The sequence below is a fragment of the Charadrius vociferus genome, unplaced genomic scaffold, assembly GCF_000708025.1.
Source record: "Charadrius vociferus isolate BGI_N301 unplaced genomic scaffold, ASM70802v2 scaffold88, whole genome shotgun sequence".
Classification (NCBI taxonomy): Eukaryota; Metazoa; Chordata; class Aves; order Charadriiformes; family Charadriidae; genus Charadrius; species Charadrius vociferus.
This window is the reverse complement of record NW_009649619.1, coordinates 3005154-3032179: the sequence shown is the minus strand read 5'-3', so window position 1 is coordinate 3032179 and position 27026 is coordinate 3005154. Positions and strand designations below refer to the sequence as shown.

The window sequence follows — 27026 nt, the reverse complement described above, 5'->3', positions numbered from 1 at the left end:
GTGCATCATCTCTAACATCTCGTATTTGTGTATCATGGGTACTTGCATGGCCCCAATTACCATAATCTCTGCTTTTTGGCATACATTATTTTTCACTGTGCCCTTACAGAAGTAACAATAGACCTCACTCTCTAACAGGAAGATGCGGGGATTACCCCAAGAAATCTACAGAGCAAGGGCTTGATATGAAGTCTTGCTCAGATGCCATTACCACATAGTCACTTTTCCCTTAAGTATCTAGTCTTCTCTGTTTAAACTAGGAGAGGATTAATCAAAGTGTGATAGTGATACTCTAGTTAGGAGAATGTTTAAGCTAGGCTTGACGTTATACCATATGCTTGAACAGCACAGGAAGAAATGAAATGTCTTCCGTAGTTTTCTGGACAAAGGGTCAGATGAGGGAAGATGTACACTGGGCAGTGGGAATGTGGGACCACAGAAGTATACTGATGTCTTCTAATGATGTGCTCCTTACCTTTGGCTACTGTGTCTTTTATAAGCCGTAGTGAATTCATGGTGTCTAAGAAAATATCTGTAGGAATAAATCAGCTATTAAAATTTTGGTTGATGACACCTGCTCCTCAGGTACTCCTGACAGAGTAGCCTGTTAAAATGGCGTATTTTAAACCAGAGCTGATTTCCACAGCCTGCATTAACTGTTGCTTTTCTAAAGAAAGAAACAGTCTAAGGAGTTGCCACTGCTTTTTTTTTATACCAGTGAGTATGTATTGACTTCAGTGGAATTATTTCTGGTTTACTCCTGGCAGCTGAGGGGAGTTTAGTTGCCAGGGCCTCTGCTTTCCTTTCTCAAGTCTGGCTGTGGTTAACGTATCTGCCACAAGATTATTGCAAGGTGAGGATTTCATTTTAGTTGAAATACAAACATCAACTGAGTGCTTGTGAACTGCATTTTATTTATTTATTAAGCAAAATATATTGATTATTTAAAAAAAAGAGCAAAAGAAACTTATCACCTAGAATAGACTAGACTAGACTATTTCTAGCCAACTATCTAGCCAGCTGCCTGACGACTTCAGGGTTGACCAAGTTAAAGCCTGTTGTTAAGGGCATTGTCCAAATCCCTCTTAAACACTGACAGGCTTGGGGCATTGACCACATCTCTAGGACACCTGTTCCAGGGTTTGAGCACCCTCTTGGTAAAGCAATGCTTCCTAAAGTCCAGTCTAAGCCTCCCCTGCTGCAGCTTTGAACCATTCCCTCACATCCTATCACTGGATCCCAGGGAGAAGAGATCAGTATCTCCCTCAGGAAGCTGAAGAGAGCAATGAGGCTGCCCCTCAGCCTCCTTTTCTCCAAACTAGACAAGCCCAAGGTCTTCAGCTGCTCCTCCCAGGACATGCCTTCCAGCCCTGACACCAGCTTTGTTGCCCTCCTCTGGACATATTCCAGCACCTTCACATCTTTCTTAAATTGTAGGCCTCCAAACTGCATAGTACTCAAGGTAAGGCCGCACCAACGCTGAATACAGTGGGGCAATCACCTCTTTTGACCGACTGGTCATACTGTGTTTGATGCCCTTCAGGACACGGTTTGCCCTCTTGGCTGCCAGGGCACACTGCTGACTCCTGTTGACCCTATGGTTCACCAGCACCTCCAGATCCCTTTCTGCAGGGCTGCGCTCCAGCCACTCCTCTCCCAAGTTATACTTGTGCCTGGTGTTACTTGGTCCTAGGTGCAGAATCCAGCATTTGGACTTGTTAAATTTCATCCCATTATTTATAGCCCAATAATTGAACATCAAGATCAAGAGAGTCAACAGCACCTCCCAGTGTGGTATCATCAGCAAACTTGCTAATGGTGCATTCAACTACTGCATCCACATCGTTGATAAATATATCGAACAGAACTGGCCCTAGAATTGAACACTGAGGAACGCTGCTGATGGTGACTGGTCACCAGTCAGATGTAGCCCGATTCACTACAAATGTTTGGGGTTTTTTTGTGGTCGTGTCCGTCCCCCCACTGACCTCCCTGTGACACAACCTCTGCCCACATTCTGCCTGCTGTGACAGAGGACTTGTGGGAGGGCAGGTGCTAGGGGCTGATAAAAGGCCCAGCTCTCGGCTGCTCAGCGAAAAAGGGCTATTGCTCTTCAGATTTACTCAAATGCCAACACCGACAGCTCACTGTTTCTCCTGCCTATATGGGGAGAGCTTCTCGCCTGGGACTGTGGTCACATCACAGCCCCTCATTGCCCCCTGCCCATCCCACCTCCCTTTGGCCTCCTCCTTGCTGTCGGGGTTCGGGCAGAGGGTGGTGGTGCCCAGCATGAAGGTGCGGACAAATAAATGCAGTGTCTGAACAATGGAGAGCAATTCAGCTGTAGAACACAGTGACCTTGTGCCACTTTGCCTGCCTGAAACCCCAGTATCCCATGAGTATACATGAAATTGGCAGAATAAAATACATGCCTTTTCAGATCAGCTAGGTGGGGTACACTAAGGCATCAGAAATTGCACTAAATACTTATTTTAATTCCAGTTGTAATGCCTGGAACTCCACTGGCTTCATCTATGCACAGCTAGCTCACACCTGGCTGCACACCTGTGCTTGGGAAAGATACCAAGCTCACTCGCCTTTTATTAAGCACATTTAGAGATTAAATGCAGAAAGTTGTACATGAAGGAATGATTTTGCTTTAATAAGTAATTTGGTAAATACCAGTAATTAGGGAAAAGCCATAGGAAAGATGCAATTTCGACCCCTGGTGAGGAGGTGCAATTGACTTGTTTTGAAAGTGGTCTTACATGGAGGCAGGTTCTTGTACCTGCTTTAAAACACTTGCAGAGATTAAAACCTCCAACATGCCTGTTCCTGTCCAAGTGTCTCTTTTGTGATTGTATTCAACCCCATGCCTTCATCACTGCCTGCTAAAAGTCCTTCATTTTTCCATGGGGAAATAATCACCAGCTGAAGTGGATCAAGAATTACTTTTACGTGGATCATACTCTGCAACAAGTTTAATTACAGCTGAAGTGGCAGATATTCCCCTTGTGACACATCCTCCCTTTATTGGCACCAGAAGAAACATTTAGCAGTGGAGGAACTCCGAACTTCCAGGAGAATATTGTGCTTTTCTGCTGCTCTGACCAGGTGACTCTTACATTACCCCAGCTGCACCTTTCATCTTCCTTTCAGGAGAGAAGCAATATATAAATTGTGATTTAGTACATACCCAGCACAAGGACTGGGTATGGGATTTTAAAATCTGCAAAATATTCTACAAGCTTAAATTGCATGATAGTATTTTATTAAGGCAGCAACTCTGGATTTTGTTAAGATTTAATGTAGACATTTTTATTACTTATTAATCAAATTCTAGGTATGTCAGAAATATGATTTAATTCCCACTTAATAATCCTCTAAATGCAAATATTGGAACTCTTTAAAACAAGCTGAATATTTTTTTCACTTCAGCTTGATGAAGCTGATTAAGAATTACCCGCAATAAGTTGTTTTAGTTCCAGTGTAGACTATCTGTTTAGTAAAATAAATTACCACCTCAGGGGAGCATAAAGAGAAACACTGGAACATACTAAGGGCAAGATTTTCAGAAGCAGTTTGGGATGGCTTAACTCTGCTCTTCATTGTGAATTTTACCCTTCACTTCAAATGGAGGAAGGTGGGGGAAACACCCAGTGTCCATCTCAGATAAATGGTGCACAGTGAATGCAGAAACATTTTTTTCTCTGTGTTCTCTATAAAATGTTTGTTCAGCATTGCTATGAAATCCTAGTTGTCTTGGTAAAATCAAAAGTCTTCTGCCAAAGGCAAGGACAGGTTAAACTAAGTGAGCTGAAAAACAGCTGTTTTACTCACTGGCAGTACTTTATTGTCTGTGTCTTGTTAGCTTTTTGTTGGATTTGGCTCAGTTCCTTGAGAAACAATCCCATCTCTTGAAGAAATAAACCTCATGTTACCACCTTAAAATAATATGAAAAGTACTTGATTCTTCTGACTACATTCCTCCCATCTTCTTCTCTCTTTAAGCTGTGTTGTTTGGCCGTTTTTCTGTCGGCCCCTTTCGGTACTGAACCTGATACCTGCAATATTTCTCATTGCCTTATCCTCTAAAAACTCAAGCATATCACAGTGCTTGCCAGAAGCCGTTCAAGGAAAACATTACCAGTTTATGAAATAACTTTAATTAATATGCATATACTTAGGAAAAATAGGTGGTGTTAAAGACTGTTCAGCCAAACCAAGCATCGTGCTGTTTTTATCCACAGATCTCCCCTCCTTCGTTTGCTGGAATCTCTGTTGAATCATAACATTAAGCTGTGAGTCCTTCAGAGGGTGGGGGATTTGGGTAGTTTTCCAGGGGGCTGGGCCCCACCCTACCTTCTGGAGCCTGGGAAATAATAGACCGCGCTAGGGGAACAATGTGGATCCAATTTGAAGTCCGAGAAACGAGGACGTTCTGTGGCATATCAGAAATGCACAGCTTTTAACCCACTTTCTCATGCCTTGGCTCTTGCTGATGTCCTTGAGAGCACAATGATCAAACATGACACACAACACGCGCTCCCTCAGCTAAGCACGGTGGAGCAGGGGCGGGCAGAGTTATGGCCTTAAATTTTAATTTTCCATGGTTTTGCGACAGACGGAGCGTAACTCTGTGTTGGTGCTGATTCACACACTCATATAATGCATGCTGAGAGGGAAGGCACCAGGGCTTCCCCCGTCGCCCACGGGGCTCCAGCCTCCTGCAGAGCAGGGCAGGGCTGGCAGGCAGCGGTGCTTTGCAAGCTAATGTTCCAGCAGCTATTCACGGCCACCTCTTCTGCAGAGCTCCCAGATCACAGATTTATTAGTCGTTATTAATTGTCCTTCTGAATGTTGATAAAATACAGAGTGAAAAATTTACTGAACAGTAACTGTGGTTTCTCTTCTTTTGGTTGCTGCTGTTAGGTACATCTCCTTATGTAAGATGCTCAGCAGGAGCATAGAGTGAGTGAGGTGTCCTCTGGAAGTTCATTGCTGGAGAAAATGAATGTAATTGGTTTTGAGAAGTGCATATATTCATTTCAGGACCCTGCTAATTAGGCTTCCATACAGAAGGAAAGAGAGCTTTCCATGCATGATCCTTTTCATGGCTTTCCATGCATGATCCTTTTCATGCAGATTGAAAACCTCTCTCCACAGCTGTCTAACTCTTAGTTCTGTGCTGGGAGTTCACAGGTAACTGTGCATTGCACAGTGAGAAGGCTTTGATGAGGCAGAGGCACCGTAAGGGAGGTCATCTGGTTTCATGTCCAGTCCTTAACCCTGACTGTCTTTGCAGCCTTAAATAAATCACTTAGGCCAACATGTTTTGAGCGTCGATGTCTGAAGGTAGACATCCAAATTTGTAGTTAAGCATGTAAGTAGGACTGCTCTGATTTTTATAGACACTGACTCCCACGGTGTCTTTATGTGTTATATTGTGTGTGGGTCTGCAGCGTTACTGAAAACTAAATGTGGATTTAGGTGCATAACATAAGACAGCCAAGTTTGAGAATGTCATCCTTGATCTACACAAGCTTAATTTTTTGCCCCTCTGTTAAGCTAACCTAGTAAGGCTTACCTGGCTGAAAAGGATGCCAGGAGGACGGGTGGACGGTGAGTTTTCATATTATGAAAGTGTTTTGATCAACCAGTAGCTGTTATTTTCTGGTTTATGAATAAAGACAGTTATTGTTACAATATAAGGAGGGAGATTTCTTCAGACCCGTTGCCCAAACATCGCGCAGTTGTCATGTGCAAATGTAGCAATCATCTAATACATTTCTGAATATCAAGACCGTGCAGTTAAACACAGCCTGGTTTGATCCACCCTCCACCAAAAGAGATGAACTGCAGTTTCTTACCGAGCAGTGAGATAGCTTCTTAGCAACATGTGCAATATCGTACCGATGAGATAAGGGCTCCTTTGTGGTACTCCGGATACATAAGCATGCTGGCGCCATGGGCGGGGGCAGAATGTTTGAGCATGTTATTAAAAAAAAATATATAAAAATTCCACTGTTTTGGTAAAGTTTTGGGGCCACATTCCGATCTCGTTTTCATCACATATTTCTGGCATAGAAAACAGAGGAGCTTACAGCTACATTGGGGGCTAACTTCCTTTTCATCACGTGGGCACCAAAGCGTGGAGCTCTCCTTTTAAATTCCGCTGGTCCAGGTTTACAATGGCAAGGACATGTTAATCTTGCTTCGTAATATAAAGGGAGTGAGGTCTGTGGCATACTTTAAAGGACTAGATTTGATGGTAGTAAGTGCAAGTGCAGCTTTCAGCTTGTTACAGAGTTAAGCTCCAGAGTGTGCGTGTTGAAAAAGAAGTTCCCAGTGAATGTAATACTGTTTGCAGGCAGAAGAGTCTTCAAGTCTAGTATCCCTCTCCCTTCCGTTTCGTGAGTGCTGTGACAACTCTGCCCCTTTTGGGGACAGACCAAAGTCTGCTGCAACTTTGTGTGGAACGTGTATCAAAGCCTACTTTTGTCTTGCTGAATTCAATGGGAATTTTGTCTATAAGTGTAGTGGCAGCCCTGCTGGATTCTTTCTGTTACACTTTATTCATTAAGAAGTTTATGTCCAGAAGTACTGACTGCCTCTTGCTTCCACTGACTTAAACATGAGCTGACTGCTTATCGCCCTTGAAAGGTGGGGTTCTTCCCTGCAGAAGATTCCAGTTTAAACGGACAGGCATAATTGCTCAGAAACAATTTTTCCCTTGGCTCCTGATGCGACTGTCATAAGTCAGGCTTGGTTTGGTTTAGTGTGCTTTGATACAGAGGTGTGGCAGTGCTTTTCACGTAATTGGGTTAACACTGAAAGCATTGTCTATTTTGATTAACATGGTGCAGTTTTTCTTTAACAGGTAGAGAACCAGTACAGACACAGAACCATTTTGACTGCCAGAAAAAACGTTCTTCAAGCAAATGGGTTTATCAGGTACTTGATCAATCTTTCAAAATCCAGCTGTTGAGCAGAATCAGCACAGGCAATTGCATTTTCTGTGGTTTTAAGTAATGTGTCAGAAAGGATCTTGACTTTTAAGAAATGCACTGTGTGTGTTGTTTTTTTCACTCTGAAGCCATGAAGCTGCTTTGCTCCAATTTGGATTCAAACATCTTGTGCAGCACAGGGCTGTGTGCGGTACACAACTGCTGGAATTGTTTCTTTTTTTAACTGGGAGATTGGCAGCCACTTGGATGAGTCACAGTGATGAGCCTAATTTTAGCTGGTATGTATGTATTGGGAGAATCTACCAGAGACAGTTGAATCTCAAGGGCTAAGAGAGGTGAAGTGAATGTAGTTTTGGGGCTTCTTAGAAAACACCTTTTGTGTCTGAATTCTGTTTCTTCTCATGTGGTTTCATACAGTCATATTATATGATCTTTCTGTTGGAATTCACCTGATTCCTTCACCTCCAAAGAGTTTATGAGAAGGAGACAATCTAGAGTGACATCAATACTTTGATTGATGCTTGTTGGGTATGTGTTTGTCTTGTGTTTGTCTTTTGAACATAATGAAGTACAGAGTTTAAGCTGTCGGTAGTGTCCCAATTCATTTAATTTATCCATACACAGCATCTGCTGGTTTCCTCTAGCTGACATGGGAAGTAGTATCCAGGAAGGTGTGGTAGTATGTAGTTTGAGAGGAGTTTAGTATATGCAATCAGAGCCCTCCAGTCATTCAGGCTGCATAATCTGGCTGCCAGTGCTCATGCCACTGTTTAGTGACTGCTACTGTTATTTTAAAGCAGTAGAGGTATTGTGTTGAATACTGCTTTTTGCTCTGTTGGTCCACCTGTATGAAAGTAACGCAACCTGTGGCAGGAGCTGGTTCCTACCTCTGGCAGCCTGTTAGGAAAGCAATGGGAGCAGTGGTGCCTGCCTTTAAATGCTGCATACGTGAGAAAGAAAAGGCGTGTGCTTTTAATGGCATCTTGCTGTTCCCTAATGCATTATTCCTGTTTCCTGTGAGGCAAAGGTGTCAGACTGGATTATGCAAGGATATGGAGGCCAAGTTGTCATTTACTGCCCAAGTTGAGAAAGCAGCCATTAGTAGTACCCAAGTCCCTCCTCTGCTTTGTGTTCTGCTCAGCTTCTGTGTGCACCTAGGTAGTAAACTACCATATGTTGTTTATAGAGAATGCAAAGGCAGTGTATCATTTTCCACTTAATCAGGATGTTCCTAATCGGGAAATTGCCCAGAGAACTAATTAAAGCCAAATGTACTCAATAACTACTGTTTAAGAGGCACAGTAATTCTGCTTAGCAGGAGCATCCTCAGGTGATTTACAGGTACCTGGGCCACGTCCCATTTTTAAACTGAATCTGGCCTCGTTTCTCCTTGGAGAGCTCTTACTGTTGTCTGAGTTATGATGCAAGGAATGTCTGTGCAAACAACTTCGCTCACTGTCTGATCTGTATTGAAGCTCTGTCTTCTCTAGACCAGGTAGGCAAAGTGTCCTTCCGTTGTTGCTGTGGCTGGGTAGCCAGTCCTGGTCCTGCTCCCGGCAGAGATGCTTCTTCCGTTACCCCGAGGAGTCTCTGGCTGTGCGCTGGTGGTGGTGATGGTCCCACTTAAGTTTTGCTTATGCTGAGCGTAAACACCTCCTGGCCCTAGACACGTGTTCCTGATTTGTGCTGCTTCTTGTGTTGTCCTGGCAAACTATTTGTTCAGCTGCGCAGCAGCTAAATCTGGTTACTGGTCTGGCTGAAAAATAACCCAGAGAAAGGGGGGAAAAAAGAAGAGAACAGAGGTGTCTCATCCAAACCCATTTTCCAGCCTGGTTTAGTATGTGGCTGCACAAACAGCTGTGCAAGCACAAAGAAGGGAGTGGTGGGAATAAGTGGGTGAGGTCAGGGATGAGGGAGGCTATTTAAGCCAGCACTGCTGCCAAAACGTTACTTGCCAAATTACTTCTCAGCTCCTCTGTTTTCTTGAACATTTCCTCACATCTGCTCTGTCACAGTAAAGTCTTCTGGATGTTACCACTGCTGCATAATAACGTAACAGCTGTACTGGTTCAGACAAAGACTTCATCTAGCCCAATATCCTGTCTCCAACAGTGGCCATAATAAGCAGACCCAGGGGGTAAGAAGGGGACACGCATGTCTGATACTTCCATGAACATTCTCTCAGCCTCAAACAATGTTTAGCTCAGGGGATTTCTTGAACCTGATATGGTTCATTTACACAGTAACTCTCAATGGATCTCTTGAGTACTTGTCCAAGTCAAGTACTCCCCTGAAGGCCATGTAAAATTGTGGTGTTCATGATATCTTTTGGCAAGGAGTCCCACAGTTTTCCTACTTGGGATAATCATGAAGTCCGTAGGCAGGACAGACCTATAGTACCAACATGAGTGGGGCTGGGACTATGCTGGACCAGAGGGTGACAGTTGTGGGAGCAGCCCAGGACTGTCACACCTCTGCTCAACGAGTGTGCCCTCCAAACCAGGGTAGCTCCAACTGCTCCTCCTCTTGGGACTGGTCCCTGACTTGCCATGGCTCTCAGGTCATGTCTAAGCATTGTTGGTCGTGTTGGCACGAGCCAAATAAGTGTGGGGCCCCTCATTGGCCCCCAGTATGGGCAGGTGAGTTCCAGTGCTTGGGCGTGCTCCTGGGCGCTCTTTAATTTACAGAAGGAGGTGCAGCCATGATGCCTTCAGTGAGACACGTGGATTACTATCACTGGGTTATTCCTAGATCAGCGTTTTTAACCTCTGAGGGTTTAGGAGGATCATAATTTCTTAGAGGAGATGATAATGCTTATTTAGTATGCTTAAATGAATAATTCAATGAGGCAGGTTTAATGCCCAGTCCAGTCATCTGTGACATATTGTCATTATTTTTATTAATACATGTTTTTACATAATGTTGACCCACTTATGCAACAGATGATAATACTAGAGAAAAGGCTTCCATGAAGAATTGGAAGTATCATGAAGTTGGTAACACCTGCTAGCTACTGCTCACCAAAGATGAAATATTTCAGTTGTCTCAGTCCAGTATGTGAAAGAAAAATGTGAAAGGATACTTTCCATAAGCCAGTGAAGGGTAATTAAGTTCTCAGTTGATATGCTCAGCTAACATGTCCAGGAAGGAGCAGTCAGGATGCACATTATGTGTTCTCCTCTGAGGCTGAGGGTTGAGTTCATACCTGAAAGCACACCAGGCAGTGGAAAAGCTTGCAGCCTGCATCAGTTTTGTGGGCAAATGAAAGGTTTTACATCCTAATTGTGGTAGTTTAACCCCAGCCAGCAACTAGGACCACACAGCTGTGTAGGGTAGGGAGAAGAGGGAGAAAAGGAGGGGAAAGGAAAAAAGCTTGTGGGTTGATACAAAGACAGTTTAATAGAACAGTAACAGAAGAGCAAAATAATAACAATAATAACGGTAAGAGAATATACAAAATAAAGTAATACCACACAAGTCACTGTCACCACCTGATGATTGATTGCCCAGCCTGTCCAGAGTAGTGGTCGCAGATTCCTGCCCCCCAGCCAACCCCCCTTTATATACTGAGCATGACATCTGTGGTATGGAATATTCCTTTGGCCAGCTTGTTCTGTCTGTGCTCCCTCTCAGTTTGTACAGGAAGCTGAAAAAAGTCCTTGATTAAGGTAGACATCACTTAGCAACAACTAAAACAATATGTATTATCAACATTATTCTCATACCAAATCCAAACCACAGCAGCCACTAGAAAGAAAATTTACTCTATCCCAGCTGAAACCAGGACACAAATGCTTGTCTAATTCCATTGGGATTCATGCTAGATCATACACTGGATAACTCTGGATACCATCATTTTCTGTGCACATCTGTGCTTTGTGACCAAGTCAGTGAATTGCGGTGCTGCTCGAGAAGGGTGAATCCGCTGAGACAAGACTGTGTTGACAAATGAGGGCAGATATTGAATGTTTGTTTAGTGGTGTGTTTGATGGAAATTATGATTGTTGCTAGAATGTACATACCCACTTACTGGGATGGGAGGAAAAACTCTCCATCTCTTTTTACCTGATGTTTATCGTGTTTCTCACCGTAATCTGTGCTTAGGCCTGCAAGGCAGCCCTGATCACAGCAGCGCTGGCTGAGCCACCTGAGTTGCTTTGTCAATGAGGAACACACAGAGAGAGAATAAAATTACCTGGTATTTATTTGCACATTAAAATCTTTTTATGAATAGGCTGTACATTCCATTCTTCTGTCCCCTTGGGATGCGATTCCCCCTTTGTAAGATATTTGCAATTTATGTAAATGATTGTGATTGCCAAACTAATCAAACCAAGGACAAAAGCAATCACAGCCGCTCATCTAGCATCCAGCTTCCCTACTCCAGCCCCCACATTAGCTTCTACTTCATTAAAATATATATGACCCAATTCAAGAGCTAATTTGGACGAAACCATTAGGCTTTTGTCCTCATCACTGGTAGAAGTCTGAGGTTCATTTTCACACACGAGTGAGCAGTTGCAGCTTTAAGATGCATGAAGGTTATTGCTGTGTACGTGCATAGGAAAGGGAGAGGGAAAGTGGTAGACAGTGGACATACTCCTATTATTTCTGTAACAACGTCGTTTTATAAGGTCTTACTTGTGCTCCACCTGTGGAACACTAGACAGGATATAAAACTATATGGATGAGTTAAACACATGAAAGGAAAATTGAGCCTCTGAGAAGGGAGAGTGGCAGGATGCTCATGTTGTATCATAACTGTTAGGTAGCTAATAGAAAAGTTGTTGGTGGTCTCATTGAAGTCCCTGGTGGAAGATGGCTGGTTGGTTCTCCAGAGGTGTTTGGACTAAGCCTGGAGAATCTCTACACACTCTGCAAAGTTGTTTGGTTTGGTTTGGTCTGTTTTTTTTTTTTTTTCAACTTCAAAAGAAGCCCTTAGCAGGCAGATTTTGCAAAAATACTCAGAAGATTACAGATTCAGAATCTCAAGATAGTTTTTAGTCCAGCAAATCCAAGTAATTTATCCCAGTAATTTCCCAGTCTTGGGAAGGATGCCATGACTAGATTGTGTCAGTAATATCTACTGGCATGTGTGGCTGGTGGGGGTTTCTTCCCTGGAGCCACTATCTGGGGTATCAAGTTACTCTCCGGACTGATGGATGAGTCACTAGAATCTCTGGTTTGTTTGTGCGTTTTATCAGAGATCATCAGGCAGCCGTCAGTATGATTGACTAACTCCGCGCCAAGTGTCAGGCAAAAGTAGCTGAACTGAAGTAACACAAGTGACAGCTAAAGAATAAGCAACAATCTGTCTTTTCAAATGAGTTGTTCTGTTGGCAATTTGACAAATTGTACGGTGTAACTGAAAGTTCTAGTTAATGTGTTACATTACTTTATTTCAAAATATTCTGTTATGAATTGCTTACATTTAAATTCTGCTGGGTAGAATGCTTAATGGTATCAGTACAAATACAATAAAATTGACATAAAAATGCTGAGACAGTGCAAGTCTTCTGAGATTTATTCCTAAATATACTTGCAAATTCCTGTTTCAGCATTTTAAAAAATAATTTGACATTTTTGTTTTCTACAAAATAGAATGTAATAGGAGAGTTCTTGATATAAATGGACAAGAAGGAGAAAGGGTGGGATTGAAAACAATTTGTTTGCCCATAGAAAACCTCCTGCAAACTTTTGCTCAGCAGATTTATTTGGGTGCCATATCAACTGTTTGATCTAATTTGTCTGCCTTGCGTGGGTAATTCATGTTTTTCCTATCCTAAGAACACCTGACTTCTTTTTTCTTTGAGTTTGATCAAAATTACTCTGGTTCCATGATATAAGGATGACATTTTAATGAAACGTATAAATAAGGAGTAGCTCCATGAACTCCAGTTTTGTTGCACAAATATATACCAGGAACGTTGGAAGAATTTTCTTCCAAACTTGTTTTTCTTGGCTGGTTAATGCCTTGGGAGAGCTCACAGCTCTTGTAATCGTCAGTGTTTCCCCATGTTTTTTGAAATTACTGTCATTCTATAAGAAAATGTGAATCATGGTTAATTGAGCAGTGGTTATATTAATTTATTATGACCATATTTCAAGGTCTTATAATTTGTTTCTCACAGTCTGGCCAGTCAGTGGCTTGTACATGGCTAGCTAACGATATTAACTTGTAAAAAGCTTTACTGGAAAAATTCAAGCGTGATTTTAAACAATTGCAGTTTTACTGGTATGTCCCTATGGGGATGTCCTTATTCTACAATGATCTTTTTTTTTTTTTTCTTTTTTTTCCCTTTTTTCCCAGACTGACAAATCAAATTTGTGACTACTTTGAAATACTTTCCTCTGATTCCAGAGTAAGCATCCCCACATGAAGAGCTATTTGCAAGCAATCAAACAAGTGGCCATATTTTAAAAACTTGCTGTGAAGGTGCTTCAGATTTCCTTGTTTTATTCTGTGTTGCAAAGGACTAGGAGTGTACATTGTCAGCTACCATGCTCGGCTGAGAGTGCTATGTCAATCACACGCAATCATTAAAAATGTCCACCCTCCATTAAATCGCTCATATTCTGTCTTGGGCTCAGATTGTTTAGATGTTTGCAGCAGCTTACAGTATCTAGGTGCTTTAGGTTTCCTGTCATGCTTGTTAGTCTGATACAGTGTGAAGACACACTGTTTCTGTTGGCAGGTACAGATTGTAGATTAAGCACCAGTTGTACGGCAGTACGTTTCCCGTTTGTCTTCGTCACTGCTACCGGTTCATGCTGTGGTGAAGATTTGTCCAGGAGTCTCTGTAAGAACAAGAACAGACAGCAGGAACAGATTTTCATACCTATAACTTCTTTTAGGCGACCTTGCAAAAAGCAAAGGTATTTTTTTGCACGTGGCATTCCTCAAGTTTTAATCTCATCCCTGGTGATGATAACTGCATGTTGTTGGAAGAAGCGTAGGCTGCAGTTATCATCGTTATGTTGAGGCTTGGCCGTAACACAGAGGACGTAACACAGGACTAGCTGCTTGCTAGTTGCTCTGCTGAAATCAAGGCAGCATCTTCTCAGTGTCACTTTGGTGGGGTTGGTACTCTTCCTACTGATGTGATTCCCTCATGTTTTTGGTCTGATTTAAGCACCATTGGCATCAAGATGTGTGACTCTTCTGGGGTAGCTGATAATGACCAAGTTTATTCCTCAAAATGGGTTGATACTGGAGTTCACATAGGGGCTAGGCGGTTATGGCCTAACATAGATGAGAAGGAGCGGAGACCATTTAAATAGAAGATTACCAGCAAGTTATTGCTGAGAATATAACCTCTGCTTGCCCTGAAGGTATTTATCTGTTCTCTAATAGCTGAATTTGCAATGACATCTTAGTGCCTGTGGCAACTAGCACCATAAGAACTTTTTCTTTCAGATACAGGCTTTGTATCTAAACCTTTAAAAGGCTGCGGTACCCGCAGAAGCTAGTGTCTGTGTGCTGGAAGCAATGAGGCTGTTGGTAACTTCAGCAGACCCCGCCGCAGCTGCAGCGGGGCTGGCTGGTGCCTGCACGGCCAGTGGCCCCTCGCTGCATCGTTAGACTTGGGACTACCTGCTCTGCAGCCGGGGGGGCAATTTTGGAGAGGAAAGGAAGGGAAGGGAGGGCTCTAAAACTCTTCCCACTCCTCTATGCTCCAGTCAGCCCTTTTCTGTGTGCGGTTCTCCACCTATGAGAAGCTGGGGTTTTTTTGGAGGACATAGACCTGCTGGCATCACTCCAGAAAGTTTTAGACATGACAGTACTTTTGAGATCCGTCATGGAGATCTGTGGGTGGAATCTCTTGGCAAGAGTTTAAACAAGAAAAAAAGACAATTGCACTAACCTCGCTTTTCTTCCCCTATTTAAAACAACTTGGATGTTGGCATTTTCTCTTCCATTTTCAGAAGGATGAACGCTAATCCAGAGGTGGTGATGATAATGGTTGATGGGTTTACTTTTGTTATGTAGTGAGTGTTGTATTATCCTTTTGTTCTGTGATTTATTGTTAAAAATAAAACTGCCGACAGTTCTGAGAAGGGGAGGCTTGGTTAACAGAAATATTGAAATGAAAAAATAAACAGATGAAAAATAATTACATTCTTTATTAGTGAGTATGTTTCTTTCAGGCTAGTTTTTCTAAGGCAGATAATAAAATTATGTTATCTAAATTCAAACAACTATATTTAAAATACTTTATTACTTTGTTGGCTACTCCCTTTTTTACTGTATGTCCCCAGAGTTTTGAAACACAGAGGTCATCTTAAAGAATCCCACCATTGCCTTAGTTTGCAAATTAGCTCCTTGAAATACCAGCTGTACATATTTTGCATTTAATAAATTAATTTATTAAGGAAGCAAGAAATTGATTATTCAATTACTGTGGATCAGGCACCAAACATCCTAGTATGTTAGATGAAGCATGAAGCTGATCAATAAAAATCGATTTCATCAGCATTTTTTAGCAGTGAACTAGCTGCTTGGGAACAAACGAAAGCACATACATGCAAACGCCTCTCTCCTCTAAATGTTTTCAGATGATGTGACTGAAACACAAATGTCCTGTGCAATAGATTTGTGTATAATCAGGGAATCTGTTATGTATGAAATCCAGTTTGCATTTCATTCCTGGAGAAAAGTTATATATATGTTTGTTAGTATTATATATGTCTGAGTGAGATATATGGATCCCATGAGTAAGAACCGTGTTATAAAATCTACATGCAGGAAAATTTTGCGTATCTTAACATTAAAGCTGTGCTGAACACTGGCAACAGCCCAATATCAAAACTGTCACAGTTTGTATGTATCTGTCTGTTTCCTTCTTCTTAAAGACCCTTTAAATCTTTGCTTGAGAGCAGGCTCTTCCAGGTAGTTTATAAGGGGTGCTGCCAAACTCTTCTCGTAGTGGACATATTAGAGGCCACACAAAACAAAACAAATCTTTTCACTGGGAATTTATGTGCTGAGTGATTGCTGAATGCTTTGCCTACTTTTTCTGGGGGTGGAGTGTCAAAAATGTTCCTGTTGCAGTTGATAGAATGGATCATGTCTTACTATGTACTACTTGAGAATGACAACATATATCTATTTTGGGATGCAGGCAATACAATATCATGACCCTGTCACCTTAACATAAATTTTCTTAATGTTGCTCCATTTGGATTGTAAATATGCAGGCATCAGGCCATTGCTTGCCGTTGTATCTGTCTACAAAATAATGATTGTGCTGCTGGGCAGTAGTGTAATTATTGCACATTTGTTTGCGTATTTGTTTAATAATCTTCAATTTGGATTCTCCAGGCCAAGTTCTGCACTCTTCTAGATAAGTCTTAGACCTTCGATCCTTGACGTATAGTGAATATATTTTGTGTAGAGTACTGAGATTAAGGAGATGACAGTGTTATTATTCTAGTGGCTTTAGTGGAGTTCCTTTCCATTTACACCTAAGTAACTAAGATCAGAGTCAGGTCATTGGTGTTTGGAGCCCTCTTTTTTTTTTCTTTTTTCTTTACTAGAATCCATCTAATGATAGTCAGCTGCTTCAAAATTTTCAAGGGAGCCAAAGTAAGTATTGCTTGGGGTTTGGGAGTCTTTCCTATCTTTGAACAGTTTTATTTTGAAAATAAAATTGTGCAAGCTAATTTTAATGCCTTTTGCAAAACTCTGCTTATGATCTGTTGTTTGTGTTATTGGTACACTTTCTGCCAGCCTGAGATCTCCCAGCTAGTCCTTGGAGATGTTATAACAGTAGAATAATTTTTATCCCTCTATCTATGAACCTGTAAAAACCACTACCACCACAAACCTACACGGATGAAGGAAGCAAAGCAAGTTAAACTCCAGGCAGATTTATGTCCCTCTTCAGCCAAACACTTCAGCGTGCATTCAACTACAGACATGGGTTTAATCCATTTTTAGTCAACAAGTCACTTAAGCGCATGACTAAGTCCCACTGCATTACCATAAGCGGTGAGCGTGGGCATATGTACTTTGCTGACTTGGAGTCTATTCCACACATAAGTGCAAGAGTCTGATTGTCGCGTGTGTGACGTGTGTGCCATGGTAGCTAGGTGTAAAGCCACAGACTCAGGGTGAATCATCAACATCACCACAGCAACAGATTTCTTTATACTCAAAACCTTTGTCTCTTATGAGACAGAATCTCTCATCACACAACCTTGGTAGAGCGGTAAGGAGGCTTTTATTGGAATGAACCGAGCAGGGAGCCTTGCATGTGTTGACGTTCAACCAGTACCCCTGCTTTGCTTTGCACAGGAGATCTCAGTTTGCACTTCAAGTCCTGTAGTTGCCTCCCAGACACTGCCCTGGTGCTCTCATGCACCTGTGGAAAGCTGTGGCCATTCACGCATTGATGGATTTGCAAGGAGAGGGGCACCGGATGCCCTGCTGCTCCCTGGCACCCGCCTGCAATCCGCAAAGGAGCAGGCTTTGTTAAACCCACAAATATTTGTGTATCAGCAGCAGCTACATCTATCTGCGCCATGTAGGGCCATCCATGAAATTAAATTATTTGATATACCAGATTCTCAACTGGTGAGATTCAGTACCTGAATTAATTACAATGATGTAAACCAGCCAAGGGGAGGACCCATCTTCCTGTGTGTGTTTTCCATTCGGAAAGTTTGCTCACTGAAGCAGACATGTGAAGTCCTTTTTTTTTTTTAAAAAAAAAAAGCAACATAAATTGATTATTTTGAGAGAATGCAAATGTTCAGAACAAACCATTTTTTACCTATTTTGGGATGAATGATTGTGCCTTAAACTGAGGCTGGTATCCCTTCCAGTCTCCAGCAGGGTGATGAACTTTCTAGAAAGAATTTTGTGTTGTCCTATTCTCCTCACTCTCATGGGTACAAATGTTTCTGTGAGGGCTCTAAAAAGAAAAGATACTTTTTGATTCTTTGCACAGCAATTTGTAGTCAGTCTGAGATTCCTTATGGGATGTAGTTTGTCAGACACCTATCAGTCACGTAGTATTCTCTGCTTTGTTGAATTCTCAAAAAAGACATAGGATTGTGTTTTCGACTTGGTGCTTTAAAATGATTTAATACTCAGGATGAGTCGAATGTTTTATGAGGCTTTTTGACTTGTGTATGCTTTTTTTGATATGGATGAAGGCACTTGAAGCTGAACCCAGAGCAAGGGTCAGAAAAGGGGTTAAGATGAGATGACCATCATGGGACCCCTTTTTTCCCCCCATACTATTTATTTTGATAATAGAGCTCTTGATGGCAGCAGAGAAGAGATGCGTGGCTGCTTGCAAGCAGGAGGGCCTCACAGGCGTAGCAAGGTCAGGTGCCCCTATGAAGAGTTGGCCAATATTCTTTCATTTGGTGTGATAATTATGATTTGAGTTTTTTTCTGTTTCTGAAAAACAGCAGGAGGAAAAGAATATTAAAAACTACACTGAGAAGATACCACAATGACTATTCCTCAGTTGCTGGCTCTTGCAACTGTGTGCTTGCTGTTGTTCTCTATCTCAACAAGTTCATTTGGATGTTGTAGAGATAGTTTTAAATCTTTAACCATCCCCCCCTTCCCCCCCCAAAAAAACCAACCCAAAAACGGAAGGAATTTGTGGTTCAACAGGGGGAGACAGAAGACAAATTTCTGGCCAGCTCATCTTTGTCTTTGCTTAATGACATTCTGTCCTGGTGGTTATATTGTGGATCTGTCTAGGCTCATTTCCCAAAATTTATATCCATCCATAATCGGAAGTTAATGTGGTAGAGTTCTGATTCTGTGCTCTCTCTCTTAATTAAATTATTTGAGACAGTTTTTGTTGAATAGAGGCAGTGCTATTCAGAAGTTGTAACCTTCTGTCCGTCTTGCAGGAAATGAATGCTGTTCCATGGGTATTCCCATCAAGAATAAGAAGCTTCCTTCCCGGACAAATATAGTTCAGTTTAATGGTTTATGTTTACATCAGTCTCTGTTAAACTAAGATTTTATGCCAGAAGAGTGCCAGCTAGTGCAGAGAAGCCTTTCCAAATGCTCTGCCCAGCTCCTTCAAACATACACCGTTCTTAATAGATAGTCTTTGGGGTTTAGTGACTTAACAGGCTTCAGCTGTCTTTGGCTTGGCAGTACTTCTACAATATAAGTGTTATGCATACGCCAATTCTGCATTTTAGTTCTGGGAATGAGATTTTATCCAACTTGCAAATTCTTAGGTTTTGCTTATTGACGATATTTATAGTTGATATTTTGAATTTTTAAGTGCTGGATGTGTTATACAATGTGGTTGCCCTCCATGACTAAATATTTGTAAAATTTGCTATCTGTCATAGCTATTTTTTAACCAGTAAAAAAAGGAACACTTTTATTGCTGAGAACACACTCTCCTGTGTTAATGGATGTGAAATAAAGGGTGGAAAAAGCTTTATGGTACAAATCTGTTAATACAAAAATGCACAGGAGAATTAGAGAACATGTAAGAGGATATTTTCCCCAGGTAATATAGCCTGTAGCTTGTGACTCTGCAAAGCAGAAGATGTATTAACTGTGCAGCTCAAAAGAAACATTTCCATTGTAGTTTTTGATCATTTGAACCAGTCAAGACCCTTATGACTGCTCAGTCTTGAAGAAATAGATGACTTTTTGTCTTGAATTAACCATTACATTTGTAGTTCAGCGATATTTAAATACTGCATAAAGTCTCAGAGGTTTCATTCCACTTTTGATGTACACATTATAGTAATTTTTTGAAGCAGAGTAGTCCTTTCCAGGCACAATATAAGGGTTGCTGAATAGTTCATGTTTAATTCCTGAAATGTACATTTATAGGTATATTCCTGGAGATGAGGCAAATGTAATATAACATTATGGTTTTCTTTTCAGTCCACATGATTAATTTTTTCTCATGATATGGATACAACCTAAGATTTATCAGTTTCAATTTATCAGGTCAATAATGGCCTTCTCTCCAGATGTAATATATTGAGCTTAACAGACAGTAGCCTTTTAACATTTCTGTCTTCTAAATTGCTATTTACGAGAAGACAAGTCAGTGGAATCAGCTGGGTTCACATTTTCCCAGGTCTTCAGAATGGAAGACACTAGAGGAAAATAAACTTCTGAGTCTAACCAGCAGAGGTGGGTTATTCTCTGCCTACAATAATGTATCATAAGATATTCTTTGCTGTCCACAAGCTAATAAATTGTACTGCATGCTACCAAGGGAGTGTAAAATATGACCTCAAGAATTTGATATTGTGGGCTAGATAAGATCTAGGTTCTTTATTTACTATGAGGATTCAGAAATAGTTTCATATTTAATGGCAGTTATTGATTTACTAGGATTTTTATTCTGTCCTGAGGGGCTGGAAAGAGGAGTGCTTTTTGCTCATGCATAAAGTAACAGCAAACAAAATTTTCAAATCCCAGCCACATAAAAAGGTGCATCCCTAAATCATCATAATCTAATTGGTAGTCTTTGGACTACTTCTACTGCTTTCTCTCTGTTTCCCCGAGAGGAATCAGAGCAGATGGGGATTCCTGTACATGGAAAGGCACTCAGATCTGTCAGTCCCACATCAGCCTGGCCTATGAGAGAAGCCCCAAAACTGGGATGTGTTGTGTGTCTTATATCTGAGGTTTTATCGCTCCCTCTTAAATAACCAAGTGACCTGATCTATATCAGTGCTAAGCACCCATAGCCTCTGATAACTTTCATAAGATTCATGGTGTTCATCATTTGAAAACAAGATATTTAGATAAATGTGGGATTGGTTTTCCAGCTTTAGGATGAAGCTTTCAGAATTTCAGCCTTTATTTCAATGACATAGGTATCAGTGTAGTTTTCTGGAATAGTCTTTTAGATGCATCGTCTCATCGGCTACTCTTACCTTCCCTCCCTCCTTCTGCTGTCTACCTCATCTACAATCCCCTGAGCAGTTACAGCTGCTGTTCGGCACTCAGATGAGTCAGCCATAGCGAATACTGCCAAATGAAGACATAACCATGACTCCTCTCCACCACGATGTTTTACTTCGTTATCCCGAGATGCCTCAAAGAGCAGGGATGCTCTGAACATCCCTGTGTAGGTGCAGTTAGAAGCCTGTATCACTGTTGTCCAAAGTTCCAGCAGCTCCATGCTATTGTGCCTCTGTCTTTGTTTAGAGGCTGAAGCCTTTACGTAGAAGTAATATTAATTTTTAAGCTTAGGAATACAGTGATGTCTTTGTTGTATGGCTTGCATGACTAACAGTAGTTTTGATACTACACGGATTTCTGTTTACAAGAACACCTTTCCATAGACAACCTAGCCGGTTCAGTCATTTAAGGTGGACAGCACAGGTTTTTAATGTGTAAATTTGCTAACACAGCATTTGCACTGTGCAGGCTTGGCCTGATTCATTGAAGTAGCAGATTTCATGTGTTCTTTGTATGTGCTAATTCTAAATATTGTCTCCTCCCTTATCTTTTTATACATTGATATGCAAGTTGACAAGGTAAGTTGAAAACATTGAATTAATATACAATGTTAATTGTTTAAACAAATACTTTAGAGGACCAACTCTTTCATGCTTTTTACCAAAAAAGGAGTATTTCAAATATATTCATCAAATTCTACGTGAAGTTTGCAAAACAGTTGAATTTCTTTGACTGAGTATTGATAGTTTTCTGTAGCTTCACTTAACTCATTGAAAGGATGTGCTCTGTGATGTACCTGAACTATGTAAGCCTCACTGGGAATTTGGTTCATTCAGTGAAGACACTTTTAATTCATTAGGCAGCCTGGTGTGTTCTTAGAAAGAAAACTTCAAAATGTCTATGAAAGATTTGGTATGTATTGAATGAGTACATGATTTGTGTACTGCAGAGAGGATCTGATTTATCTTGTGATCTCTTGGCTATATAAAAACTTGCAATATGTTAACAAGGTTGGGATATTGTTGCTATCACATATTGGAGGAAAGCCAAGCTCTGCTCGTATTTGCTTCAATTCTAGTAAGTAATTTTTGATTATTTCAATTAAATTATTCAGTTTATGTAATTCCATAATGCCTTGATAATGTAGAGGCCTGTGCCGCGCACCTGCAATGCCGTATTCATGTAATAGCTACTATTTGGGAGGAACATGATAGAACATAGTAGAATAAAAAAAAGAGAAGGATATATACTTGTTGGTTTCACCAGTGAAAACTCATCAAGAGTTTTACAGTGTGCCTGTTCTCTAATACATTCCTGTCTTATGCATTGTGCCAACACCCTCAAATAAACATAATAACAGTTTGGAAGAATAAATGATCGATTTCTACCAAAACAGCAATTCAGGACATCTGATGTTGGAAGTATACTCTCTGCACTTGAGGCAAGCCTGCAGCTGTTCCCCACACCATTTCAGGTCTGTGGTTTGTGGCATTCGCGATCTGGTACCATCCAAATGCAAAGGCATATGGATCGGGATGAAGCACTATTTAAAATACCAGTCTCAGAGCATGAGTTCTTTCTTTTCTTTTTCTTCAGTAACGTTGAGGTCTTTCAGTGGTGCCTGTTCAAAATAACAATTTTCTTCTTTAAGGAACAGAATTATGCAATTGCCATAATGCTCCTGCTGGGTTTGGTGACAAGGCGCTGGTGTATTTGTAAGGGTTGCAGTTGGAAATACAGCTTTTTCTGTCTTGGGCAGAGAAGAAAGAAATAGTACTTTTTAGTGCGTAGCTGTCCCGAATGGAAATTTTTACAGGGGAGAATTTTCTAGTGAGTCATAGATATTAATGTAGATACTGATTTTTTTTTTCTGGCTGTCTCTACTAATTATCTGATAGGGAACTACCCAACCAGAAGGCCAGGCTGCTGCTTTCTAAGCCTAAGATACTTTCATTGTTGGAATCTAAATATAAAGCTGCAATCAATAGGATGATCAGTTTTCTGCAAGCAAAGGGAGCATAGTGTATGTAATAATCACTTTGTGTATATGTAGCTTGTTGAAGTGATTAGAAAAATGATGGCATCAGCCTTTTTATTACAGTGGTTGGATTAGGTAGGGCTTCGGCTTGCAATATTATCTCAGAAACAGCAGATAAAGCAGCTGTTAGGGAAGCTTTGCTTGTTCCCATTTACAAGGAGCTCGCACCTGTACTTGTTTATTTTCCAGTGTGTGTGTAAAAGCTGAGAGCATAAAGCCACTGAGTGGCCAGAAATGATACTAGTCCATTACAGTTTTCATGGTTCATATTTGTTTTGCTGTGCCGTAAGTAGTTAATCTGAGCCACCGATGGAAACACACATAAACCACGTGCCTCCATGCTACAGTGATGCTACTGTTTGCCTTCATCTTTGACGAGTCCTCAATGTGTAGCCTTCTCCTGTGTTGAACAGTCCTTCCTTGCGCCTAATCCTGGCTCAGCAGGACCCTCTCTGGAAGTACAACTTTGTGTGTGGGAGAACCTGAAGAGTCAGGTAGTGATTTCTGTTTTAACTTCCCCAGGTGCATGGATTTCTACTGCTTATTGATCAAAGGCAGTAGAAATAAATACATGCATGCAAGGATTAAGACATACAGACACCATGCAACTCTTCCTTTCTTTGGGCATATATGATTTGAAGGGTAGATTTTAAAGTTTTTTTTTGTTTTTGGGGTGGGTGTTTTTTTTTTAACTTAACCTTTTTAAATCCTCTCTGGGCTTTGAAATACACATAGTTTCATTTTCAAAGGCACTGAATAGTGGATCTCCTGACATCAGACGCTGAGTACTTTCAAAGATTTATAGGTAGAGATTTAGAAATCAAATTTGGTTTCCAATGAAGTATGAAGCTTAAGATATTTATTAAGCTTTATTTTTTAAAAAAAGTAAAAATATCAGTATGTGTTCCCATCAAGATGATTATTTCTTTGCATTCACAAGCATATGAATGAAACATTCCTTTTTCCGCTTGTGATGATGTTTTTTATTGATGCTTCACCTAGAAAAAGTTTTTCCCAAAATGTAGTTTGTGTTTGGAGTTAAACAGCAGGCTTTGGCAAATTTCTTTTGACAAGGACTTTATTATTTGGCATTCAGCCATTGAAAATAAACAATCCTTGCTGCTTTGCTCAAGGCTGCATTGTTCATCGAGAGCAGAGCTATCGTGCAAGATCATGGAAAATGAGGAGATTGTAGAGGCAGCTTGGTTAAAGGCTTTGCAAATTTAAGACAAGGCTTTCAAATATTTCTGAAATGAAAGGGAAGCATTCATGTACTGGTGAGATGTGTTTGTGCAGACTCCTGTTTGCCATGTGTGTCTTCACAGTCATATGCCTTGCGCTAAATGCAGACAGATAGGGCCGTATCAGAACTGTACAAGAACAATAGTTAAATTTGCTTCACTGTCAAATTGAACGCTGTCAAATTTGCTTCAATAAAAATGTCCTACTGTTGGCATTATTTATTAAACTAGGAGGCTTCCCTTAACAGTTATGGCACACAGATGAAGAAAGGTGATCTTAAAAATAGCTTGGACCTAACCCATATAAAGACTTTCATAGCTCAGCATCAACATCTTGAGCTGTATTAGGGTTAACAGGGCAGTCATATGGTCTGAAAAACTGTTATGTTGTGTTCCTTGTGGATAGCTGCTTTCTCCATTGCTTGCAACTTTTAAGTGATCCACAGCTGCTCCATGTAAAAATCAATACAGTAATCCAGTCTGGAGGTCCTAAGGTGTAGCAGCAGTGGCAATTATGCTTTGACAATAGACTCCTAAAGTGTGTGGTATGGCTTCATTACAGTGAATAACTTTAAATATACTGCCAGTTTTCTGAGGCTCCTCTGATCAGGGCTGAGCTGGTGCGGAGATCTTAAATCAAGGCAGCTGCTCTATTTGAGCAGTCCAAGCAAATGGGTCTTAATGGTGGCAGCTAGCGTGGTAATGAAAATCTGTTACACCTCTTGCTTGGTGGAGCAGAGCTTTGGATGCCACAAAAGGTTGTCTTCAGATGAGATAGGGGATTAGGATTAGTTTAAGGCGGACAGAGCAGATGGTTAAAGAAAATTAGCCACTCTGTATTTCAGGGGAACAGCAAAGATTTCAGTTTACTTTGTGCTGCCTTTGTTCCTTTTTTTTTTTTTTTTATTGTAGACATTTGCAAAGATTACTTTGCATGTGTGCATACCAGTAAAGCAACTTGTAGTTTATGCAAACAAGGAGTCTCGCTTGCACATTCATCTGAGATAAAGAAGATATTTAAGCTGTTAAGGAAATGAAAACATAATAATAGAAATAAGCCTATATAGGTATGGCATTATTGTATTTGGTCTTCTGCCAGATGCAGCCCTTGGAGTTGTAGTATTTTGCTGTCTTTAATATAGAGATCTGGTCACTGAGACAGTTAGTCAGAGCTGGAAGTTACTTCAAATAAGAGTGTAGTATTGCCTGTTGAGTCTTGCTGTCATAGGGGACTCTACCTTCATTGATCAGATCAAGATGGATGGCTGTGAAATTGGATCTCCAGCCTCACTGAGCCACACTGGAGTACGAAGGATGCAGGCAGAGGGATTCTGCTCTGGTTTGGCCATACCGCTTCAGCTGTAGCCCCAGGGCTGCTGCCACCATCCCAGCAGTCTTTCTTTTGGCTCAAGCCTAACTGCCTCGCCCTTGAAGAATTTAAGATAAAGGAATGCGTGTTCTAGTCTGAAGAAAAAAAAAATGTTTCTAGCTGTCAGTGCAGTGTGTGTAGCAGGCCTTTTCTGCTGTAAGTTAGCTTCAGGCTCATATGGGAATTAAAAAGGTCAATCTCTTGCAGAGTAACCAACAAGAGGACGGTAAGTTGCTCAAACAGACATTCCTCTCTTTCTCTGAAGTGTAATCTATCAATCATTTCTCAGCCTCTTTCTTTGCTGTCATCAGATGATAGCAAATTAATTGTAGGTCTGTACATCAGACTTTTAAGTGCATGTGTGTGCTTCTCTGCAAAAATAGGTTTCAAATGGCTTGGAAATCATAATTCTAGCGAGCACTTCCCTTCACCCATTACACTTTGTGTCTTTATAAAGTTATGAACAAGAACTAAATTTGGTTTTTAAAATTGATTTGTAAAAATTACTGATTGTTAACAGAGAAGGATGGCTCTTAAGTGGGCTTCTCTACAAAAAATGCTACAACCCGCTAGGACCTGAAACCTCTTTGTTGCCTAGGTTGCTCTAGCAAGCTGTCCTTATCAGTGGGAAGAACTTTTCCATGGAATTGATTCTCTGGACAGTATAGCAGGGGTGTCTAAAATAAGTCTAAATTCAGTCTTGCTTGCCATTTTTGAAAGGGCAACAGGCTTCCGTGAGTTTGTGTGTCTTACTGCAGCAAATGGGGATCTTGACTGTCTGTGTACTTGCTGTAGGATTGACCTACAGAGCCACATAAAAGGGCATGGTTGTAGCTTCATGGTAAAGTGACCCTTAAAAGTCCCATTTTTAATTGCGTAAACTGATTAGAAGACCAGCACCTTCTGCAGGGCTTTTTGTAAATCCAGTTCTGTAAAGATAAGTACCTAGGTCAGAAGCTAGAGATGCTGTCACCTGTTTTTTCAAAGCTGTAATATGTTGGGAAACTCTTTAACAATGTTGGATTGCTATAAGGAATCCATTGGGTTTCTAAAACGCTCATTGAATTTAACCTCTAAAACTCAACTTCTAGCAGATTAATTGAGGATTGATCAGCTAGTGCCTTCATCTCGACTTAGCCTGACATGAAAATTTTGAGAAAAAGCAAAGAAAAATTTCTGTGTTCCCTTTATCCTATTCACATGCCTTTTGAGCTCTTCTTGTTTACTTCACTTTCTTCATTACATTGCAAAATTGAGCTTAACTGTCTGTCATTTAGCAATGTAGGGCACCTGGCTGTGTGGCCTCGTTCTGCTGCTAATGAGGGTATTGACCACCGTGCTGATGAGATGCTGATGAGATGCCTTCGTTGGGTGCCTCCAGCAGAGCCGGAGCTGCCGGTAGCAAGGGAGAGAGCGAAGTGGCAAGGCCAGAAGTGATGTTAACTCTGTGGAGCTGAGCCCTGGGTATAGTGGCTTTGCCTGGGTTGTGCAG

At 41.0% G+C, this 27026-nt stretch overlaps 1 protein-coding gene across 1 annotated transcript in view; it reads right to left on the bottom strand.

The window, feature by feature from the left end:
* The window catches only part of GRPEL1 (GrpE-like 1, mitochondrial (E. coli)), a 110464-nt gene extending 89358 nt beyond the window's left edge, over positions 1–21106 (bottom strand). Inside the window, exon 1 of the mRNA XM_009890551.1 lies at positions 20859–21106. Coding sequence (XP_009888853.1) covers positions 20859–21106 — 248 coding nt within the window. The remainder of the gene's footprint in view (positions 1–20858) is intronic.
* Positions 21107–27026: the final 5920 nt, after the last annotated feature.